At 46.7% G+C, this 24,005-nt stretch overlaps 1 protein-coding gene across 1 annotated transcript in view; it reads left to right on the top strand.

Annotated features, from left to right (window-relative positions):
* Positions 1-23,794, top strand: part of MACC1 (MET transcriptional regulator MACC1) — a 35,260-nt gene extending 11,466 nt beyond the window's left edge. The window contains exons 3-5 of the mRNA XM_083705269.1: positions 177-2,227; positions 9,079-9,267; positions 22,311-23,794. Of these exons, the coding sequence (XP_083561395.1) occupies positions 177-2,227; positions 9,079-9,267; positions 22,311-22,523 (2,453 nt within the window). The 3' untranslated portion in view covers positions 22,524-23,794. The remainder of the gene's footprint in view (positions 1-176; positions 2,228-9,078; positions 9,268-22,310) is intronic.
* The last annotated feature ends 211 nt before the right edge of the window (positions 23,795-24,005 follow it).

The following is a 24,005-nucleotide window of genomic DNA, read 5'->3' as shown; positions in this document are numbered from 1 at the left end:
ACAAAATCAAAATATAAAACCAAAAAATATATAATCAAAATAAAAACAACATATTGCACCTGGTATTTTTAGTTAATGTAAGGGAAACTGAAGTATCTTGACAAATGCAGAATATTAGGTAGAAGACTATAAATATAAAGTCGCTATACTTAACTTCATTTTCTTCTTTTTAACAGATGACAGAGAAAATGAACTGGAGCTGAAGTCCCATTGGTCTGAAGAATTTAAGCAACGTGTCCCTGGAGCGTTTAAGACCAATCCTTTTTGGAATGTACTGTCAGCATCCAATCCTTTTTTAGACGACGTAGCTCAGTCAAACAACAGAGAAAAAAGTGACAAGTGCATATCTATCTTAAAAGAAGACCCCTATTTATTTTTTAGGGATCTAAATAACAGAGACTCTACTGCTTCATCTGGAGACGAATTGAATCTTGATTATCTTTTTCTTCGCAAATCTTCCAGGAGATCGGCAAAATCTCGGAGTGTTTCAGATCTTTTGGATATTGTAGGGACTAAGACATTTGAACTCCCTAGCACAGCACCGTCCAACCATATCCTGCCTCCAAACAGTGAACCTCTTCAGAATGATCGTGAAGCCTATAAGACAGCGTGGTTGAATCAAAGGCAGCTGGCCCGATCTTGCCTGGATTTGAATGCAATAAACCAGAGTCCGGGATGGGCCCAAACCCAATCTGTAGAAACCCATATAGCTTGCAAAGTGAGTCATGAAGGCGGCTCAGTGCAGCTTCCCGACTCGGAGATTGCGGTTCATTTCCCTGAAGGCCACGTAGCCTTTGGAGAATTCCAAGAGGTTGGCTTGCAGGCAATCCTTGACTCCCCACCATCGCTCAACCATGAGTTTTCCACCACTGTGAGCCCACTGATTGAACTGACATTAAGTAACCTTAATACCACAGAAGCCATTTTGCTCGAAATGAAAATTGCAGCCGAGGTGAAGAAGGACCCTTTCAGTCAGGTTATGACTGAAATTGTATGTCTATGTGGTTTCACCAAAGAGGGTCCGTTTGAAAGAATAAACAACTGTTACATCTATAAAGATACTGTCCAAGTCAAGCTGACGGACCTAAGTCACTTGATGTACATTGTGGCTGTAGCCCAAACCAATACAGTTAATTCACCTGCAAGCGCTTGGGAGTATATACACAGAAAGCTCTCGGTTGGGATTTATGGACCCAAACATATCCACCCTTCTTTCACAGTTGTATTTGCCCTGTTTGGCCACAACTATGTTCCAGAGAAACTTACAGTATGTGACATTAAAAAGGGTGGAAAGAGCATGCCCCCGGTGGTTTTCCAGCTCTGGGGAAAGCATACATTTGCACTTGAGAAGCCACAAGATCTCAACGTTTTTGTGGCCTCTTGTGACCCTGATTTTGAAGTGAAGGAAGAGGATCAGAGGAAAGAAATTAAAGAAGGGATACTGAAAGGGGGCGGAGAAGTGATTCACCAACACTTCCCATTTTCTATAATCAACAGAAGGAAAATACATCTATTTGTCTTCCGCGTCCAGGTGAAAGTCCCAAGCAACAACGTGGTGTGTCAGTTTTACATCACAACCCCTGAGCCAGCTCCAAAGCCATTAACTGGGGTGTTCAACAAGCCAAACCGATTAGAAAGACGCAAGGCGGTCAACTCTGCCCCACTGCTGTCGACGCCAACAATTAAATATCCAGTTTTTCAGGACAAAGCTTTACACGTTGCCAGCTATGGTGTAGCTTTGAAGACAGTGTTGCGTCAAAATAAAATTGACTATTTGCTGGAATATTTTAAAGGCGACACAATAGCGCTTCTTGGCGAAGATAAGGTGAAAGCCATTGGACAGGCTAAAATAAAAGAATGGTACGTGGGCGTTCTTAGACGAAAGGTTGGCCTCGTACACTGCAAAAATGTCAAAGTGATAGCCAAAGACCAAGTTATGGATATTGATGATAGCACAATCACAACCAAAAGCCTTCTTGAGCAAATCGCTTTACCTTTTAGAAAGCTGACTTATATCTATGCAGCAATCTTATCCACGGTATCAGAGAAAATGAACGACTGGAAAGCTTTAGCTGATGCCCTTGGATTTTCGAACATGTCTTTGGATGCTTTCAGTGATGTACAAGCTGACAAAGAATCAGAAAAAGTAGCTTACGTTGTGAAGAAGCTCAAGGAAGTCTGCCACGATAACAGAAATACAAGGCGTTTCCTGTACGAGCTGTCTGTTGTAAGTACTGCTTGTTAGGCCACATTCACACCAAACATTTGACCCCCTATTCTCACAGAGCTACTGTACATTTCCCAGAGTTCCCTGGGAGGGAGGATTGACAGTTAAATCACTCTGGAAATTGTAGTTCTGTGAGGAAAATGGGGGTCTCCTAGCAACTCTCACCACCCTTAACAAACGATAGTTCCCATAACTCTTTGGGGGAAGCCATGACTCTTTAAAGTGCTTTAAATGCATGGTGGGGATGTGGCCTTTGTTTATGTGAGGCCCAAATGAGCAATAATTGTCTTAGCTAATTTGTTGGGATTATGGTTATCCTTCTCCACCTCAAAGCCTGTAGGCAGGTGACAAGACGGTGATTCAGCAAAGCTATTTTAGTCGGAAAAATGGCTTTGTTAGCTGTGCGAGCTGCAGCTGCAGTGGAAACGGTTAACGTTCTTGGCTCTGTACGTAGTTCTCTCACATGCTCCTTTATAGGCTTTTTGGATCCTGACCAAGATGTCTGAAAAAAGCTGGTTGTGAAAATGTTCACTTAATGTTGAAATTATATAGAAGCTGTGGGGCAAAAACACTGTTGATCACTGGGCTCTCTAGTTTTTTATCAACTTATAAGAGCCTGCCTAGTTCCTTATGAAACCCTGGAAGTGTGGGAGCCAACAGAGTGTACTTCAGTTGTTGTTAGACTGTAACTCCCATCATCCCTGACCATTGGCCATGTTGTCTGGCTGGGGCTGATGAGAGTTTGAGTCCAGTACACTGGGGAACCCAGCATGGTGTAGAAATTAGGGCAGGCATAGGCAAACTCAGCCCTCCAGATGTTTTGAGACTACAGTTCCCATCATCCCTGACCACCAGTCCTGTTAGCTAGGGATGATGGGAGTTGTAGTCCCAGAACAACTGGAGGGCCGAGTTTGCCTATGCCTGAGTTAGGGTGTTGGAATAGGATCTAGGAAACAGGGGTTCAAATCTCCACTCAGCCATTAAGCTCACTGGGTGACCTTGGACCAATCACCAACTTTCAGCCTGTCTCACAGGGTTGTTGTGAGAATAACATGGAGCCATGTATGCTACCTTGAACTCCTTGATATAAATGCAATAATGGAAAACATGATGTTGGCTACCTCTGGTGCAGTCCACCCACCATCTCTGGAAAACATAAATGCCAGACAACTCTTCCTTTATCCCTATGGTAGAATTCCTGCCATAACCCTTCAGAATCCTAGGTGGAATTATTTGGGTGACCTTAAAGATAGCTGTGTGACCTGATGATCAGCTGATGGGTGAGACACCTTGCCCCTTTGTAATGAGCCAGAGCCCTTCATACTGCGATCTCACCTCTCAGCAGCACTGGCATTGCGAATGCTTTCTAGCTGGAACTGAAGTTCTTCCTGCACCTCAGCACTTTGCTCAATGTAGAGCAGCATTTCCCAACCTGGTGCTCTCCAGATATTGTTGGGCTCAAGCTCCTCTTCACCCCAACCAGCATAGCTGGTAGTCCAGCTGCACGAGGAAGCCTGAATGCAGAGTGCTGTTCCCCCTGAAAGTTGTTTTGAAGGTGTCTCCCCTTACAGTGGTACCTCGGGTTACAGACGCTTCAGGTTAAATACGCTTCAGGTTACAGACTCCACTAACCCAGAAATAGTACCTCGGGTTAAGAACTTTGCTTCAGGATGAGAACAGAAATCGTGCTCTGGCGGCGCAGCGGCAGTGGGAGGCCCCATTAGCTAAAGTGGTTAAGAACAGTTTCAGGTTAAGAACGGACCTCCGGAATGAATTAAGTACTTAACCCGAGGTACCACTGCATCTGGGTTTCCCCTGACTTTTCTCATTGCGCAATTGTAGCTGCAAGCAATCTTCCTCCATAATGAAGATTTCTCCTTAAATTTTCAGTATCAGCCTGATAATTGCATTCAGATAATGTATTTATTGGTAGAGAAACAAGAATCGTTACTGTAGCACTTTGGTTTGCAAGGAAGTGTACTTAAAAGGTTTGCCTGGCAGTGTTGCAATGGCTTTATGGTACTTTCTTGTACTTGAAAATTGTAATAGCTAGAGGGACTATTCTTTCTCTGTTGACTAAGGGAGCAATCCTTTTTTGTTTATTTGTTTGCTTATTAAATTGGTATACATAATATGCAAGAAGCTGGCATAAAGCAAGCTAGATCGAAAACTCTGTTCAAGAGCAGGGTTACTGCTGGCTGAGCCTGACAGAGGGAAAGGAAACCTTTAGAAAAGGATTTCCCATCCTTTTTGCTAGCTTAAGGGTAAAGGTAAAGGACCCCTGGATGGTTAAGTCCAGTCAAAGGTGACTATGGGGTTGTGGAAGGGACGCAGGTGGCGCTGTGGGTTAAAGCCTCAGCGCCTAGGACTTGCCGATCGAAAGGTCGGCGGTTCGAATCCCTGCGGCGGGGTGCGCTCCCGCTGCTCGGTCCCAGCGCCTGCCAACCTAGCAGTTCGAAAGCACCTCCGGGTGCAAGTAGATAAATAGGGACCGCTTACTAGCGGGAAGGTAAACGGTGTTTCCGTGTGCGGCTCTGGCTCGCCAGAGCAGCGATGTCACGCTGGCCACGTGACCCGGAAGTGTCTCCGGACAGCGCTGGCCCCTGGCCTCTTAAGTGAGATGGGCGCACAACCCCAGAGTCTGTCAAGACTGGCCCGTACGGGCAGGGGTACCTTTACCTTTACCTTTATGGGGTTGTGGTGCTCATCTCGCTTTCAGGCCAAGGGAGCCGGTGTTTGTACACAGACAGCTTTCTGGTTCATGTGGCCAGCATGACTAAACCACTTCTGGCACAACGGAACACCGTGACAGAAACCAGAGCACACGGAAACATTGTTTACCTTCCCGCTGCAGCAGTACCTATTTATCTACTTGCACTGGCGTGCTTTCGAATTGCTACGTTGGCAGGAGCTGGGACAGAGCAACGGGAACTCACTCCATTGCAGGGATTCGAACTTGGGCAAGCCCAAGAGGCTCAGTGGTTTAGACCACAGCGCAACCTACACTGGGTTACCACATCATGTGACCAAGCAAATAGGCTTAGGACCCAGCTCTGATCCCGCCCCCAGAATGCCCCTTCCTTAGGTCCTAGGCTAGCTAAAGATACATTGGGCTGGGCCTCAGCAGAGAGAGGATGAGTGAGACATGCCCTCATTTAAATATACGCTCTCCCCATCTTGAGCTTCACACACTAAGGTCCTTTCACGGTGGCTCGCTATTGAAGTCATAACAAAACAAAACACTGTCAACACGCACCCTTAAAAAAACCTTGAAAACAAAAAACCACAGCAAGTCAGACAGAAACACTCTGACACACAGGTCTGCAGTCTTCACACTGCAATTCAACAAATAGGGATCCAAACCTAACTTTAGCAGGAGGGAGTTCCACAGATGAGGTGCCACAACTGAGAAGGCCCTTTCCTTAGATCACTGCAATATATCCTCTGGTGGGATCCCAAGGAGGGCCCTCCCGGTAGATCTTAAAGTACATGCTGGTGGATAATGGGACAGGTGCCCCTACAGGGACCCAAGTCATTCAGAGCACTGTAAGTTATCAACATGACCTTGAATGGGGCCCAGGACTGTACTGTCAGTCAATGCTGAACCATTGTTACATGGTTCAGAAAAGAAGCATAGCTCCAGCATGGTCAGTGATTACAGTATTTCATTATTCTGTGTCCCACCCCCTTGTTTTTGGCTGTTCTTATTTTACCTGTAAGCCACCTAGAGTCCCTGTCAAGGAAAAAGGAGATGTAATAATAATAATAATAATAATAATAATAATAATAATAATAATAATAGACATTGTGGTCCAAAGCATCTAGAAGGCACCAGGTTGGGAAATGCTGGTTTTGGACATAAGCCTTTCAAATCTGTGATGACATGTTGCTCATTAGCAAGTTGCCCAAAATAACAGAAGCCCTTTAGCTTAAAAATAGCAAGCACTGGAAGTCATGGGTTTTGTCATTGTCAAGATATATATACTACCGCTTAAGGACTTCTCACTAGTTCTCTGCAACTGCAATTTTAAACATGGACTTGCAGGTAAAAGTTATGTCTCTTGCTTCCAGCTTCTTCCCCGAGGCTACATTTTCAGGCTCATTATACAGCTGTAGTTCTCGGTAAAACTTAAGTACCTTTTTGTTTTCTTTTTTACAATGGCAGCTTTCTGCCAAAGAGCTGCAGCATCTTAAAGGCCCGAGAATATAATTGATGCATATGATTGTGCAGTGGTACCTCGGGTTACATACACTTCAGGTTACAGACGCTTCAGGTTACAGACTCCGTTAACCCAGAAATAGTACCTCAGGTTAAGAACTTTGCTTCAGGATGAGAACAGAAATCGTGATCTGGCGGTGTGGCGGCAGCAGGAGGCCCCATTAGCTAAAGTGGTGCTTTAGGTTAAGAACAGTTTCAGGTTAAGAACGGACCTCCGGAACGAATTAAGTACTTAACCCGAGGTATCACTGTACATAGGATGGAGATGGTGTGGATATGCTGCATAGGATCAGGCCAGCATATGATCTGTTATGGTCGGTATTTGCAGTGTCCACATTCAACCTATGCAGAAACACTTTTTGGGTGGCCTCCTTGTGAGGAAAGCAATGTTAAAGTGGAGCAGCCTCTATGAATCCAGTGTTTCTGTGTTTCTTCCTGAAATAACCACATTAGAGGATCAAGTTTCCATCTTGGTGTGGGATATGCAGCTGTCCCATTCTGGGATCGAACCTGCAACCTTGGCGTTATCAGCACAACGATTTAACCAACTGAGGAAATGGGAGTTTCAACAACCTCTGGAGAACCAGAGATTCCTACTTAAACCTTGCATAATTGGTTAGTTGTAAGCTGCTGTGATTTTCTTTTTAATGGTAGTACAGTCATACCGATGGGACGCAGGTGGCGCTGTGGGTTAAAGCCTCAGCGCCTAGGACTTGCTGATCGAAAGGTCGGCGGTTCGAATCCCTGCGGCGGGGTGCGCTCCCGCTGCTCGGTCCCAGCGCCTGCCAACCTAGCAGTTCGAAAGCACCTCCGGGTGCAAGTAGATAAATAGGGACCGCTTACCAGCGGGAAGGTAAACGGCGTTTCCGTGTGCGGCTCTGGCTCGCCAGAGCAGCGATGTCACGCTGGCCACGTGACCCGGAAGTGTCTCCGGACAGCGCTGGCCCCCGGCCTCTTAAGTGAGATGGGCGCACAACCCCAGAGTCTGTCAAGACTGGCCCGTACGGGCAGGGGTACCTTTACCTTTACCTTTTACAGTCATACCTTGGTTTTCGAACAACTTAGTTCTCGAATATTTTGGGTCCCGAATGCTGCAAACCTGGAAGTGAGTGTTCCGGTTTGTGAACTATTGTTGGAAGCCGAACGTCCGATGGGGCTTTTGATTGGCTGCAGGAGCTTCCTGCAGCCAATCAGACGCCTCACTTTGGTTTTCAAACATTTTGGAAGTCAAACAGACTACCCGAACGGATTCCATTTGACTTCCAAGGTAAAACTCTATATAAATATTGTAAATAAAACAACATTTTAAGGGCAAAACGGAAGAGATATTTTCTTGTCTCAGACGGAATGCCATTTGTTTTGTTCAGTTTTGGGCCAGCAGAGCAAAGCGATTGCATTTACATAAACCTGAGCATTTTAAAAGGATGATCAAGTAAAAAGAGCTGAGAGCAAGAAGTCATCAGTTCCTGGCTTTTCTTCTGTAAAAAATGATTATACAAATGGGCCACAATACCCATATACATTTCTTTTCCTAAGCAGATTTTATCCTGCTGCAGCCTAGTTCTAAATTAATTGCTCAGGATAGAACTTTCAGTAATTTCAGCCGCTCTTTCCCCTGGCTAATGACTATAGGCAGGACTGTCCTAAATATCTGTAATTAGGAATAATGAGTAAACTCTATTATTGATTATGTGGTCCTAAGACTGACATTTATATAAAACCATACTCTTCTTTCTGGGAACAGTATGCCATTTTTGGCAGTATAGGGATAAATCTGGAAGAACTACCATAATTAGTTCAGATTTCCTTTTAAATCTGGCTCCTAGGCTAATTGTTCTAGGGAAAGAGAATTGATACAGATTCACCAGGGGTTAGTAAAATTGGTAACAATTATTCCAGTGTATCTATTGTTTTGCTGCCAGACGCAAGATTCATAAAGCCCTACTCAACCTGGAGCCAAAAGTACTTTGAAGACCACCAGATTTTTTATACTCTGCTTTGATCACTGAAGCCTTCAGATGGGGCACATTTTGTGCCCCCGCCCCTTAGATTTAACAGGCCTTTACCAGGGACCAAGACTTCTGCAGACCCTGCTCTGTGGAACTCCTTGCCCCATGATCTTTGTTTGACAGGAGTCACCCCTGCTTTCTTTCAAACGTCTTTTAAAAACTGTTCAATCAGGTCTTCAGAATCTTTTTTTTTTTTTTAACCAACTAATTTTTAATGATATGTTCTTTTCGCTTTGGCTATTTTGGCGTATTGTGTTTTTAATCTTACACCTTGCCTTCTTATAATTTCTACAGGAGTGTGGCTTATAAATATTTAAATAAATATATGTATGTGACTAAGTAAAAACATACTGTAAAGGAGGACCTGTTGAAATCAATGGACTTAAGACTGCACTCAAATAGCATTTCATTCAGTTTTCATAATGATTCCTTACCTAATCATTTCCACATTTTATGTGATCTTTCTCCACATGTAAAAAAGCCACTTCTGGAACACTAGTGGAATACTTAGCATAAGTTTAAGTGCTCGTTTCCGTATTGCTTCAAATAGTTGCACAAGCTGGCTATAATTAATTGTTATTCATGGTTGCTTGAGAACATAATCATCAAACTTGTGGTTGCAGGCCCTGCTGAAGCTGGATTGCCAAGGATTACTTGCACGCATCACGCAAGACACAGTCATTTTTACGTCTGCTGTGAAGCTTGGGAAAGGCTGGAGAGAGCTGGCAGAAAAATTAGCACGACTCACAAAGCAACAAATCGAAGCTTATGAAACTCCCCACCGGGGCACAAATGGAGATGTCCCTCCAGAGGTGAAACTTCTCTCACTTTCTTTCACTGTGCTCTTTTGCCACCCGAGCTTTTTAGGCTGAATACAGACCATTATTTTTATAACTGAAATAAAATGGCATTGCTTGCCATGGGATGTATGTGTACACATTCCTTTTGTCCCACCATTGCTTCTAGTCAAACAGGTTGCATAGGTTTTCTGAGCACAATTCAAAATGTTGGTGCTGACCTTTAAAGCCCTAAATGGCCTCGGTCCTGTATACCTGAAGGAGCGTTTCCACCCCCATCATCCAGCCCGGACACTGAGGTCCAGCTCTGAGGGCCTTCTAGTGGTTCCCTCACTGCGAGAAGTGAAGTTACAGGGAACCAGGCAGAAGGCCTTCTTAGTAGTGGCGCCAGCCCTGTGGAACGCCCTCCCATCCGATGTCAAGGAGATAAGTAACCATACAACCTTTAGAAGACATCTAAAGGCAGCCCTGCTCAGGGAAGTTTCTAATGTTTGATGTTTTATCGTCTTTTAATATTAATATTATAATACTTTATAATAATATTATAATATTATGTTGGGGAAACCCATCTGGATGAGCAGGGTATAAATAATAAATTATTGTTACTATTATTATTTCTTAAATGATATAATACTTGTCAAACATGGTGAAAACAGAATTGGTCTATACACTCTTGAAACTGTCTCTCTTCAGTCCTAAACATCATTCTCTCTGTCTCTCTCTGTCTCTGTCTCTGTCTCTGTCTTACTGTTATGTGTCCAAACTTTCAACTCTAATAATTCTTGTCTGTGTTATAATAGCATGACAGAAAATTGCTCAAAGCCATTTCTCAAAGCCCACCCAAAGAGACAAGGCTCATCAAGTTGATGGAGACCAAATATTGAATTAAACATTTAAATGGCTTCTCTAGAGAATTTAAATACATCCTGAGGGTGTAAGTGTAAAGATTCATTCTTCAATGCAAAGTACCTAAGCCTGCAGTCCTGTGCATATTTTATTTAGGATAAGGTACGCTGAGCTCTGCTGAGTTCTGAGTAAGCATGTTTTGGATTGTTCCACATCTGTCAATGAAGCTATATAAAAATTTCCATTAACATTGGCCTTTATCAGCAGATGATTTTGGCTTGGTATCCCAATCAAATGTTGGGATGAAAATGTGTAGATATTGTTGGAGGACAATGACAGCTAAACTAGCAAGTCACATGAACGTATAGTGGTACTTCGGGTTACAGGTGCTTCAGGTTACAGACTCCGCTAACCCAGAAATAGTACCTCAGGTTAAGAACTTTGCTTCAGGATGAGAACAGAAATCACGTGGCGGTGGTGCTGCAGCAGCGGGAGGCCCCATTAGCTAAAGTGGTACCTCAGGTTAAGAACAGTTTCAGGTTAAGAATGAACCTCCAGAACGAATAAAGTTCTTAACCTGAGGCACCACTGTATAATGCAGTGAATAATCCAAACAGGAAGCAATGCAAAACTTTGAGCATTTCAGTATACTTTGGCTTTCAAATTTTTGTCTGTATGTTGCTCAGCATACCCACAACAACCCACCAGTTCCCATAATAGAGAAGAGGTCAGAATATTATTCACCTCGTTTTTTGAATCTATTTCTTTTGGCTTGTATTTAATTTTGATTGTCAGCCACCTTGGCCTATTCTTTGAGTTACCATATTTTTCATGTAGTTCTCTGATATGTGACTTGCACTTGCACTTAAATAAGACAAAATAATAAATCCTATAGGCAAAGATAATCTTGGTGAAATCTTGCATAAAGTACTGTTTGTCAAAAAGGGGGGGAAGGTACTTGATTTTGCAGCGGTCCTATCCTCCTCTCTCTTTTTCTTATGCTTATGTTTTTATTTGGAATCATTCATCACGAGCAGCCTTAGAAATCTCATATCAGCTGCCACGGTGATATTAAGCTGTCAAGTTAGAAGTTAAATGAAATATTCACAACAACCAAATAGCTGCCTCTTTGTCTGTCAGCATGCAGCGTGCAGGAATTTGATAACTCTGTGCACAGTGTTTTCATTTTTCCTGTGTTTATTTATAGCTTGGTCTTTCCCAAAGGAGGGTCAGGTTCTGTAATAGCACTTCTTTCCTTACTCAGATCCCACTTTGCAGACGAGATACTCACTCTGACGTTTTTAATTTTTGTATTAGTTTCACCTGTAGGCTGCTTTCCCACATAAATGTACCCAAAGCGGCCCGCAGTACTGCAAAAAAATTACCATAAATAAAATGCACATTATTACAATAATAGTTTAATGTGCGTTGATTTAAAAACATACATAGTATGATAATCCAGCACACAGTGCTTTAAAAGAGTCTCATCCTCCATGAATACTATCTTCTAGCTCCACTGATGGAGGCCATATAGCCCTGAATACCAGTTTCAGGGAATCACAAGTGAACAGAGTGCTGTTTTATGTTACTAGATACCGTAATTCATTTTTATATTACTATTAATGAATTAATTAAATTTGTATACTCACCCCCCTTCATCTGTAGCTCTCAGGGCAGTTCACAACATAAATCTGCTTCACAGCAGATAATGATTCCACCCAGCTGGGGCTTCTCCTGCAGCCAATCAGGGCTGGGTGGAGTGTCCACCAATCAGGAGGGAGTGCACAGTTAAATGGTCCACTTGGACTTGGCTTGGTCATGGCTAGAGATTAGCTAGGCATTGGGGCGGTTTGCTAGGCATGGCAGCCCCAATTATTTCCCCGAGGGGAAGAATAAAATTCTAAAATGGGCCTGAAAGTGTTTTCTTGGTTTAGGTAGGAGAACAAAAAGCCATTCTGGGAGGAATCAGTTTAATTAGAAACTGGTTTAAAGTCCAATTTTAAATAAAGTTCTTAATTACTTCTGTAAAAGGTTTTTGGCTTATCAGCTTAACCATCAAGCTTAAACCCTCATCATGTGTGTTTAAATTAAATTCCAGTTTTGTTTCCAAAATGGCTCATCCTTCCTTTGATCCTCTGGGTGAGGGAGAAGTGGTCACAGTTTTTCCTTTCACATTATTAAAAGTCCTTGCTCCTGGATATTAGCAGTTGCTACCACATACAGAGAATCTCAGACCTCAACAGGTTGTTTTAAAGCACCCCAAACTCAGTCACGTTCCCTATCTTTACTGAGGGAGTTTACCACAACTATGTCTTCCAACACCCCAATGTCTTTACAGTTCACGCTTGCCGGTTACACCTGGAGTAGCCAACCTGGTTCCCTCCTGTTGCTGTTGGACTCCAACTCCCATCATCCCCAGCTAGCAGGTATCATGGTTAGTGCTGATGGGACCTGTAGTCCACCTGAGGGCACAGTGCTGGCTACTACTGTGCTGCATAGCAGTACATAACACTGGCCAGGTTTGAGGCATAGCTGGGCAAATCGCCCCCTTGCCCTGGTAAGCCCCATAAGCTTAGCAGACAGCACTGGGACAGCAGGAGTTTCTTTTGGACAGGTCTCTCCTGCAAGCAAATCTGGTCTTGAGCATCGTTCATGTAGTAAGCAGAAAATACAAATTCAGGTTCTTCATTCAGGTTTTCCAAACACCGCTAGCTGTGATCACTAGCTCACAAGCATTCTGAGACTTTAAAAATAGTACTTGCTTATTCAGTCAATCTATATGAGCGGACACTCCTATTACACGACTTCTTGCCATTCTGCATCTCCTAATTGCTGTTAAGTAAAACAGTGGTAAGAATGAAGTGCACTCCACCCTGTCTCAAATTCTTGACTTTCACAGACCAAGCTGAGTTTGCAGATCTAGGAAGCCCCCTTTGTCTCTCTTTAATTTGCAAATCAAGCTTAATTGAGAACATTTGATCCCAAAGCTGCAGGTTCAAGGTTATTTTTACAGTATCTGTCTGCATTTTGAGAGCTTGACAGCGAGACTGGCGTTCTGGCTTCTTTACTGTTGGTGCTAAACTTGTTCTCCATCTGTGGTTTTCAGATTTACTTTAAAGGTAGTATGTGTCAGGGGTTCAGAAGGAGAGACACAGGAGGGGGAGCAAATGGAGAGTGAGGAGGAGGAGTACGAGGGGGGCGCAGGCAGTGACAGTGGCCAGAGTTATTCCACAAGCCTCTCTAGCGAATCGGAGGACTCACAGAAGGGAGCGCCGGTGGCCAGAGCAAGGGAGATTCCAAGGGAGAAACCTCAAGAGGGAGGGGCCAGCGGGGAGTCTCTGAACAGCAGCTGGAGATCAGGGCCAGCGTCTCCACCAGAGCGCAGTGGGGAGGGGGAGTCCCAGGAGTCGGGACCAGTGTCCTCACCACCAGAGGGAGGAGAGGAGTCAGGTTTGGCAACACCCACATCAGGAAGCGGGGAAACGGTCAGAAGGAAAGTCACCGGCTGGGCGCGCGCGCCAAGTTCAAATGTACAGGAGCGCGGCACAGCGGGGAGCCCGGGAAGGGAGCCAGGTCCTAAAGCCCGCCGGAGGGAGGGGCAAGACTCAGGAGGCTCCGCGTCAGAGGAGTCCAGGAAGGAGGGAACCCCAGAGGGCAGAAGGACCCAACGCAGGAAAGAGCAGCGCAAGAGGTGGAGCCAGGCTAGAATCTTAAACTGGTGTGGGTGGAGCAGTGAGTCAGAGGGGACTTAGCCGGTCTAGCGTTAAGACGTGGGCCTGCGCGCCCAGAGCTTGGAAATGGAAACTAAACTTCAATAAAGACTTTTGTATATAATATCCACTGGGCGTTGGTCCTCTGTGAGCTGGGACCTAGCGGCAGTCCTGACAGTAAGTCCCCTCTCATTTTTCACCAATTTTGCAACCTCGTGGAGTGCGGGAAAGCAGCGAGGGGTGAAGATTGGTGCTTCGCGAGCTCACGAAAAACAGGGAAATGACTACCGAAGAGAGGATAGCGAGTTTGCAAAACGCAGTGACGCAGTTGACTGCAGAAATTGCGGCTTCCAGAAAGAAAGAACAGGAAGCAGCTGCTGCCTGCCAGGATCTGCGAACCAGGTTAGAAGTGCTAAGTACACAGAGGCTACCCGCCACCAGACCAGAAGGGATTGGGCTGGGAAACAGAGGAGGGAGCCTGGTATCTCACTTCAATGGGGACCTGCAGGAGTATCCTAACTTCAGAGCAGATGTGATTTATACATTGCAGCTGCTTGACAAAGACTTTAAAAATGAGGGAGAGAAAGTGGGATTTATTATTTCGCATTTGCGGGGGGAGGCAAAATCGTGGCTGCGCAATCTATGGAGAGACAAGGATCCAGCCCTCCAAAATGCGGCTGCCTTCATTAAAGTGATGGATGCGTGTTTTTTATCTGAGATTGATGTGGATATCGCTAGGAGGGAGATTCACGGACTAAGACAAGGTAAAGCCACTGTGAGGCAATATCATGCACGTTTTTTCGGATTGGTGAATGTACTAGCCTGGGAGAAAGAATCGCCTGCCGTCAGAGACCTGTTCTGGGAGGGGTTGAGCGGAGCTGTGAAAGATGAGATCGCAAGGGGGGGAAGACCCCAAACCACCAAGGAAGTGGTGGAACGGGCACTCTCCATTGGGGTTCGGTTGGAAGGACGCCCTTGGGACAGGGAGGAAGGGCATTTGGGACGCACGCCAGCGAGAGGACTGCCTCCCTTCCCCAAGGAGGCGGCGCGCGCTCGATCCATGCCTCCGCTGGGAGGGGGAGAGGAGCCGATGGAGATAGGTGGTGCTAAGGCTCACTCCACAGTCGGAGCCCTAACTCCGGGAGCAGTCAAGATGAAGCCTCCTAGAGGAACCAGGAAGTGCTACATCTGCGACAGTGCTCAGCATATGGCAAAAGAGTGTCCCCAGCGGTTTCACAAGCATACTGCAGCCGCAGCGACAGTAACAGACGCAATTCAGCAGAGGGAGTCGCAGCAGGAAAACTCCACTGTCTGGCTGGAGATGGCGTCTCTGGGGACCAGCCAGACAAGTCAGTGAAGCAATCCCCAGGGATCTTACAGCCCACCGACCCCCTCCCACCCAAACCAGTAGTGCAGCTCACCGCATCCCTTCAGCTCCCCAATGGGCTACTGGTGGAAATTCCCATCACCGTAGACTCGGGGAGCAATGCAGATTTTATAGACATGCAGTTCCTCCAGCAACATGGCATAGCCCTTCTGCCAGCGGCGGTACCTCTGAAAGTCGTCACAGTGGACGGCAGGGAGCTACTGGGAGGGCAAGTGCTACAGCAGACGCCACCAATGGTGATGCGCATTGGAAACCACCGTGAGGTCATCAGCTTCAACGTCACCCGCCTGTCAGACACGCCCATAGTGTTGGGAATGAGTTGGCTGGATAGGCACAGCCCGGCATTAGCTTGGTACCAGCGGCAACTGACCTTCGGCTCCTCTTACTGCGCAGAACACTGCATCCTGGCGGACTTGGAAGATGAGGGGCACGAGGATGGACCACAGCTGAACTTGGGCATGTTGCAAGCGGTGCCTAACAAATACAAGGAGTTTTTGGAGGTCTTCTGCGAGAAAGAGGCGGATAAGCTGCCACCCCACAGACCCTACGACTGCAAGATCGACCTCCTGCCCGGGGCGACGCTCCCGACGGGGAAACTGTACTCCATGTCTGAGGATGAATTGCAAGAGCTCAGGGAGTTCATAGATCACAACCTGAAGCGGGGATTCATCCGGGAGTCCAAGGCGGCAGGAGGCAGTCCCGTGTTCTTTGTAAAGAAGCGGGACACGCCCCAAAAGAGGCTGGTCGTTGATTTCCGCTTCTTGAACCTCAAGACCAAGCCCTCAGCATTCCCTATGCCCAAGATCGATGACCTGCTGGCGACGGTGAGGAAGGGTCGCATCTTTACCAAGTTGGATCTGCGCGGAGCGTACAATCTCATTCGCGTACGGGAAGGCGACGAGTGGAAAACAACCATGTTTACGCCGCTGGGCACTTATGAATACAGAGTTATGCCTTTTGGATTAAAAAATGGTTCCCACTGCTTTCAAGCCTTCATGCATCATGTCTTGGCGGGTCTCCTCTACAAGAAGTGCGTCTGCTTCCTGGATGACATCCTAATCTTCTCGGAATCGCCGGAGGCTCACGAGAGAGATGTTAGGGAAGTTCTGCAGAGGCTGCGGGAGCACAGGCTGTACGCCAAGCTGGAGAAGTGCCAGTTCGACAAGACGGAGGTGGATTTCTTGGGCTACAAACTGTCCGACAAGGGACTGGCTATGGGCGGTGCCAAGGTACGTGCAGTACTGGATTGGAAGAGCCCACGCAATAGGAAGGAAGTACAGAGGTTTGTCGGTTTTGCCAACTTTTATCGCAAGTTCATCAAGGGTTTCGCCATGCAGACAGCGGCCATCACCGACACCCTCAGTTCCAAGAAGAAGAGGTTCATCTGGACGGAGCAGGCAGAGCAGTCCTTTCAGAAGCTCAAGCAGCTCTTCGCTTCCGAAGAGAACCTACTGCACGTAAATCCCAGCAGGCCCATGAGAGTGGAGACGGACGCCTCAGACAGGGCCGTGGGAGCCGTTCTGTTGCAGCAAGACCACCAGGGGGACTGGAGGCCGTGCGCTTTCTACTCCAGAAAACTCAGCAAAGCGGAGCAGAACTACACCATTTGGGACAGGGAGTTGCTGGCCATACATGCAGCCTTCAAGGCGTGGCGGCACTTCCGCGTCGGAGCCAAGCACACGGTGCAGGTCCGCACAGACCATAAGAACTTGGAGTACTGGCGCACGGCGAGGTTCCTGAACCAGCGACACATCCGCTGGGCGGAGTTCTTTGCAGATTTCGACTTCAGAATTGAGTACATCCCAGGAAACAGCAACGTCTTGGCGGACGCGCTGTCCAGAAAACCGCAGTATCTGGAGGCAGAGGCACCGGCGGCGGCCAAGCACATTTTCACACCACAGGCGTGGGCATGCGCGTCAGCCACGGTGGACCTGGACGTGGTGCGCCGCGCGCTGCGAACAGACTCGTTCGCCCGAGCCAAGATGGAGGAGGTGTGCAGTGGCAAGGCGAGGGGCGACGAATTCCAAGTGCGAGACGGCCTGCTCCTACGCAAGGGAGTCCTCTACGTACCAGGAGACAGCCTCCGCGCGAAGGTCCTGCAACAGCTGCACGACGCGCCCAGCGCGGGGCACTTCGGCAAGGAGAAGACGGTGGACTTAGTAGCCAGAGACTTTTGGTGGCCTAAGATGCGGGGGGATGTCGCGGACTATGTCAATAGGTGCGACACCTGCCAAAGGGCTAAGCCTGTGCACCAGCCGCCGGCGGGCCTGTTGGAACCGCTACAGACACCGTTCGTACCGTGGGAGAGGGTAGCCCTGGACTTTGTCACAGATCTACCCAGCTCAAGGGGCAAGACGGCAGTGCTCGTGGTAGTGGACCTGTTCACCAAGATGGCCCACTTCATTCCGTGCGCGAAGGTGGCCACGGCCGAGCAGACCGCTAAGATGTTCATAGACCACGTGTTCAAGGTGCACGGCCTACCACGGTCTATTTTGTCCGACCGGGGGCGCCAGTTCATCTCCAACTTCTGGCAAAAGCTGATGGGATTCCTGAACGTCAAGGTCAGCCTGGCGTCGGCGAGACACCCGCAAACTAACGGGCAGGCGGAAAGGGTCAACGCCATCATGCAGCAGTACCTGAGATGCTACGCGAACCAGCAGCCATCGACCTGGGTGGACTATCTACCGTTGGCCGAGTTTGCCTACAACAACACGAAGCACGGGTCCACGGGGGTGACCCCATTTTTTGCCAACTACGGGAGGCATCCCAGAACCTTCCCGGGTCTGGACACAGTGCGGGAGGGGGAGCCACAGGGAGCAGAGGAAGTGGCAGCGGAGTTGCAGGAGATCCACGAGCAGCTCAGGAGGCAGTTAGAGTTGGCAAAACAGGCTTACAAAGTGCAGGCAGATCGACACAGGAGGGTTGGGGAGGACATCCAGGTGGGAGACTGGGTCTGGTTGGCAGCACAAGCAGTTCCAGCCAGATCGTTAGCCAAGAAGAAACTAGGGCACAAGCAGCTAGGGCCTTACCAAGTAGAGGCGCAGATCAACCCAGTGGCCTTCCGGTTGACACTCCCGGAGGGTTCCAGAATGCACCCGGTCTTTCATAGATCAGTGCTCACGCCCTACAGAGAGCCCCACAGGTTTCAAGCACCGGGGAAGGCGCCAGACCCGCTCAGAGAAGCGCCCAAAAAAGGGGGGTCGCCGAAAGGGGAGCCACTTAATGAAGCCACTGAGATTTTAGACTCAAGGTGGGGGGAGGACGGGATTGAATATCTTCTCGCCACGGAGGACACCCCGGCCAGCGCCAACAGGTGGGTGCCGGATTACGCAGTGGAAGAGCAGTTGCTCAAGGAAGAATTCCACACACTTTTCCCGCACAAGCCTATGCCGGCGGGCTTTTTCGAGGATTGTTTGTTCACACCCACACTCTCGGCCAGCACTTTTCGGGGTTTCTCGTCAGCTGAGGACTCGGCTCCGGGAGGCAGCTCTCCGGAGGGATCACTTTCAGGTTTTGGCACGGGGGGATCTTATTGGTGGGAGGACCAACCCGAGGTGGGCTGGCGCAGAGACATGCCGAAGGGGCCCTGGGAGGTGGACCCCCATCAAACAACAGGGGGAGGAGGGCTCTTGGGTGATTTGGGGTCGAGCGCAGATTTCGAGCACACCGCGCAGGAGATGGAAGCGGAGGAGGTCGTCGTCGACGAGCCCATGGGGGACTTCCCGGACTTATCTCGATGGTTGCAAGCCTCAGGGGACGAGCTGTATCCTGGACTCACCCCTACAACAATGGAGCACCCGGAACCCGCACCGGAAGAGGGGGAGGGGGGAAGGGGGGGCTTCGAGGGGGGGATGGATGTCAGGGGTTCAGAAGGAGAGACACAGGAGGGGGAGCAAATGGAGAGTGAGGAGGAGGAGTACGAGGGGGGCGCAGGCAGTGACAGTGGCCAGAGTTATTCCACAAGCCTCTCTAGCGAATCGGAGGACTCACAGAAGGGAGCGCCGGTGGCCAGAGCAAGGGAGATTCCAAGGGAGAAACCTCAAGAGGGAGGGGCCAGCGGGGAGTCTCTGAACAGCAGCTGGAGATCAGGGCCAGCGTCTCCACCAGAGCGCAGTGGGGAGGGGGAGTCCCAGGAGTCGGGACCAGTGTCCTCACCACCAGAGGGAGGAGAGGAGTCAGGTTTGGCAACACCCACATCAGGAAGCGGGGAAACGGTCAGAAGGAAAGTCACCGGCTGGGCGCGCGCGCCAAGTTCAAATGTACAGGAGCGCGGCACAGCGGGGAGCCCGGGAAGGGAGCCAGGTCCTAAAGCCCGCCGGAGGGAGGGGCAAGACTCAGGAGGCTCCGCGTCAGAGGAGTCCAGGAAGGAGGGAACCCCAGAGGGCAGAAGGACCCAACGCAGGAAAGAGCAGCGCAAGAGGTGGAGCCAGGCTAGAATCTTAAACTGGTGTGGGTGGAGCAGTGAGTCAGAGGGGACTTAGCCGGTCTAGCGTTAAGACGTGGGCCTGCGCGCCCAGAGCTTGGAAATGGAAACTAAACTTCAATAAAGACTTTTGTATATAATATCCACTGGGCGTTGGTCCTCTGTGAGCTGGGACCTAGCGGCAGTCCTGACAGAAGTTTCTGATGGAGCATAATTTTAAAAAATGACTTCCATAATTATGCATTATTTTCTGCTGTTCTGATTTGCCAGTGTTTATGTTTGAAATTTTTAAACATAAATGACCCCCTCCAAGAATAATACAGCTTTCTGTTTGCCTTTTTGTTATCTTCTGTGCTGTTTTTTTTTAAAAAACTTTGCTGTTGCACCTTCCAGTAGACATCTACAAAAATGGGAATAAAATTAATTTCCACTAGGAATTCCTAAAAGTTTTGTCTATGCAAGGCCGCAGTGACCCAGTACTCATTATGAATAACTGCTAATTCCTAAAATTGTTCTTCCCTATTATCAAAGATAATTTCTGGGTTGCCAGAGCTTGTGATGTCCATATGTTTTTAGTGTTGCTAAAAAGTAGTTGCAGGCCCCCTCAGCTGGTTCCTGTACTTTATGTGAGATACATGTTGAGAAATTTAAAGTACTCTTTTGCATGAATCAGAATGTTGATCTTTTTAGCCCAGTAATGTCACTCTGCCTCCCAAGTTCTTCCTTGATGAGATCTTATCTAGAGATACTTCTGGTTGAACTTGGGACCTTATTATCGTTCTCCTTTCCAGTTCAGCTTCTTTTAAATTTTCCACAAGGAGTGATGACCTACTTTGGGAAACTGCACTAGAATTTGAGCTGCTCGAGTAAAATGTTAACATTCATTGATCAATGACCATATTTGGAGTTTAGAAAATTAGCTGCTCAGCGATCCAGGTCCAACTCAGGGGGATTTCATGATCGATTCCATTTCATTAATTTCATTATTGAGTACAGTTTAATTTAAAGCATTTTTATCCCTCTTTTTCCATTAAAATGTTCAAGACAGCTTACATTTTTTTAAAAAAAAGCAGAACAGTTAACGAGACCTGCAAAAAACCCCACACCAGATCAAATATACTGTATTTTTTGCTCTATAAGACTCATTTTTCCCCTCCTAAAAAGTAAGGGGAAATGTGTGTGCGTCTTATGGAGCGAATGCAGGCTGCACAGCTATCCCAGAAGCCAGAACAGCAAGAGGGATTGCTGCTTTCACTGCACAGCGATCCCTCTTGCTGTTCTGGCTTCTGGGATTCAGAATATTTTTTTTCTTGTTTTCCTCCTCCAAAAACTAGGTGCGTCTTGTGGTCTGGTGTGTCTTATAGAGCGAAAAATACGGTAAATGCTTTACACAGCATTCAAAATTTGTCTGGTGCCAGACATATTCTGCACCTGGCTATCAGCAACTTGTGACCAAGTGAAGATGCTTAGGCGCCTGATTTCTCCACCACTTGGAGATGCATGCCTGGGGATTCCTTGGATCTTGACTGTTTTCACACACTAACAGCACAACCTGTACAATTCCATCAATCATATTTCATCTGCATGATCTGAACAAATTTCAGGACCCAGAATGTTGTACTGCAAAATACAACTTGTGAGCTGTCCAGCCTCCAAACGGCAACTAGGAATTCTGTTTTGGTGATTGTAACCTTGGTTTAAGGAGCCGTATGGTGCCTAGTTTATATATCTGAATTTATAACACTGCCTTTACATTAATCAACTTAAAATATAATGGCAAGCAGCCTAAATTATAAAAGAGGAGCCTAAAAAACAAACAAACAGACCACAAATTTAATAACTTCATAATATATGAAGTTCACACAAAAGGTTTTTCAAGACAGAAGCAAGGATAAAATGGCCTCCTAACCATAAGGCTCCTAATCTGAGGCAAAAGGCTACCAGAGAGAAGAAGAAACTAATTTTGTGATGTGTAAATGCAAAATGATAACGAGAGAGTGGAGAATGGGGACTAGGTTCATCAGCAGAATCTTTTGGAGGGGATCTCAACTTAGAACAAAAATCCAACCAACCATAAATGTTATCTCCAGATATTCCACTGCTTTCCAAATGCCCCTCAGACCCAAACGGTCCTTATAAAAAGAGGAAGAAAGAATTGTCTTGGGGCTGACGATTTCACTAGGGATTTAATGACTGGTAAAAATGAGTTACAGATAGGTAGCCGTGTTGGTCTGCCATAGTCAAAACAAAAAAAAGGATTTTTTTTTGTTTTGGTAAAAATGAATCCATTAATTCCTTTCAACATGCTGGGGGGGGGGTGGAGATACTTTTTTAAAAAAAAAGTTACCTACTTAATGATATGAGGACATGTTTGTTTAGAGCTGACTGTATGTTTAGAGTTATAGTAATATGATAATAAGTATGGGGTAAGAATGAGAATAGTTAACTGGGGTATGTCTAAGTTATTACTGTTTTAAGCTTGTGACTTTAATGTTATTGTTCCTACCTATGGATTTTAAAGGGTTATGTATTTTACCATGAATCTGTATTTAAAAATATAGGAAGCCACTTTGCTTTTTGTGGAATGTTCTCCCCAGGGAGGTTTGTTGGGCGCCTCCATGATATATTTTTAAGTGTCAGGCAACAAGATGTAAATGATAATAATTGATCCCCGGTATGTTTTCAACTTCAGATGATGTGGAAACCGGCGTATGATTTCCTGTATACCTGGGGAGCTCACTATGGAGACAGTTACAGAGATATGTTGCAAGACCTGCAGTCTGCACTGGACAAAATGAAGAATCCTGTGACCAAACAGTGGCGAGAATTAACCGGAGCTCTGATTCTAGTCAACTGCATGGAAGTTCTCCAGGCAAATGCTTTCTCTAAGATGGATGAAGACTAGAAGTCATCTAATTTAGAAAGGCGCCGTGGAAATTATCTTCCTGAAACACAAAGCAGTTAAATGAGAGCATTTGCATCAAGAACCGTTTAGCTCCTCTGCCTGTGAAAATTATGCCTATTGCTTCTGGCTTTTATGGGCTTAAGCTTTTTCAAATGAAAAAATCAAGTCATTTATTTTTCAAGCAGGACCAGTTTTCCCTTGCTTTCCTTCATACCCGTGTCCCTACAACAACATGTCTCGAAAGGTGTTCATGTACAGCAGTCGGAATCTGAACAGCCTTGCAGTGGGCTGCACATTTTGGGGGGTAGTTTAGCACAGGAGGAATTTGATCTGGGCAGCAGTTACATTACTTATTCTAAGTGTTTTACCTAGAAATTGTTCCATATGTCTGCTATTGTTATTCCTGAGAGAACCAGTTAGGGAAACTTTGTTCACTCCTGTGAATACATGGTTGCTCTGAGGTAATTGGGAAAGCTGTTTCCTCACATGTAGAAGGTAAATATATCCTCGATTACTTTACTACAGTAGCACCTCGGCTTACGTTACCCTTGAGTAACACAAACTTTGGGTTGTGAAAGTGGCTAACCCAGAAGTGTTTCGTCACACGTGCATGTGCAGAAGCGCTCTACCACACTGTGTGCATGCGCAGAAGCAGTCTGCCGCTACTCGCGCGCATGCGCATAAGCAGTCCCTCTGGTTATGGAAACCTCGAGATCCAACCAGAGCTCTGGAACAGACCCCGTCCGCAACCAGAGATACTACTGTATTCATTGGGTGTTTGGATTCCAGTGGAAAAGGACTGTCTGAAGGTCTCTCTGCCAGGTATCTGTATTATTGACCCATGTTTCTTCATGAAAAAGTGGTCTGTCCCCTTTCTGGATGTCTTGTGCTATTTATTTCCCCCAGCGCGCCAGCCTTATCTCTCATCCCCAGGTAATGGTAGCCCCACCTCCATCTTGCTGTGACCTTGCCTTATTACTCGGCTCTAAAGCAGATCCAGAATTGACATTCTGTGACAGTGGTGACATATTCTTAGGGTCAGTTCTCTGCTCAGTTCTCCACTCCTCAGGGCAAATGAAACATACAGTCGGTGCATAATTGTTACGGAAACTGCCCACTGGCATAGGAACCACAAAGCAATCTGCTCTGTTGCTGTCATAGTTTCCGAACTTGTATCCATAATATGGTGGTTCCAACATCCACTTCTGACTATCAGGCTCTGCTTGATACCCTTTACATCATGATGACAAATGAAACTGTTTTTAATGATTTTTTTAAAAAAAGTTGTCTGCATCCACCCAGGTACGTCCAGAGATAGATATTATTTTTGCACCATTGCATGTGTCAAAAGTTTAATGTACAGATACAATTTATTCACATTTTTTTTTACCTGCTGTGTTTTATTTGTGTGGGCTCTTAAGTTGGGCAGTCCTAGCTTACAAGGGTCAATGGCAGCTGTTGAATCACTGACTGCCCTGTTAG

This window comes from Podarcis gaigeae (genome assembly GCF_964106915.1).
Source record: "Podarcis gaigeae genome assembly, chromosome: 12".
Taxonomy (NCBI): domain Eukaryota; kingdom Metazoa; phylum Chordata; class Lepidosauria; order Squamata; family Lacertidae; genus Podarcis; species Podarcis gaigeae.
Note: the sequence above shows the minus strand (reverse complement) of the source record. Positions and strands in the feature narration are given on the sequence as shown.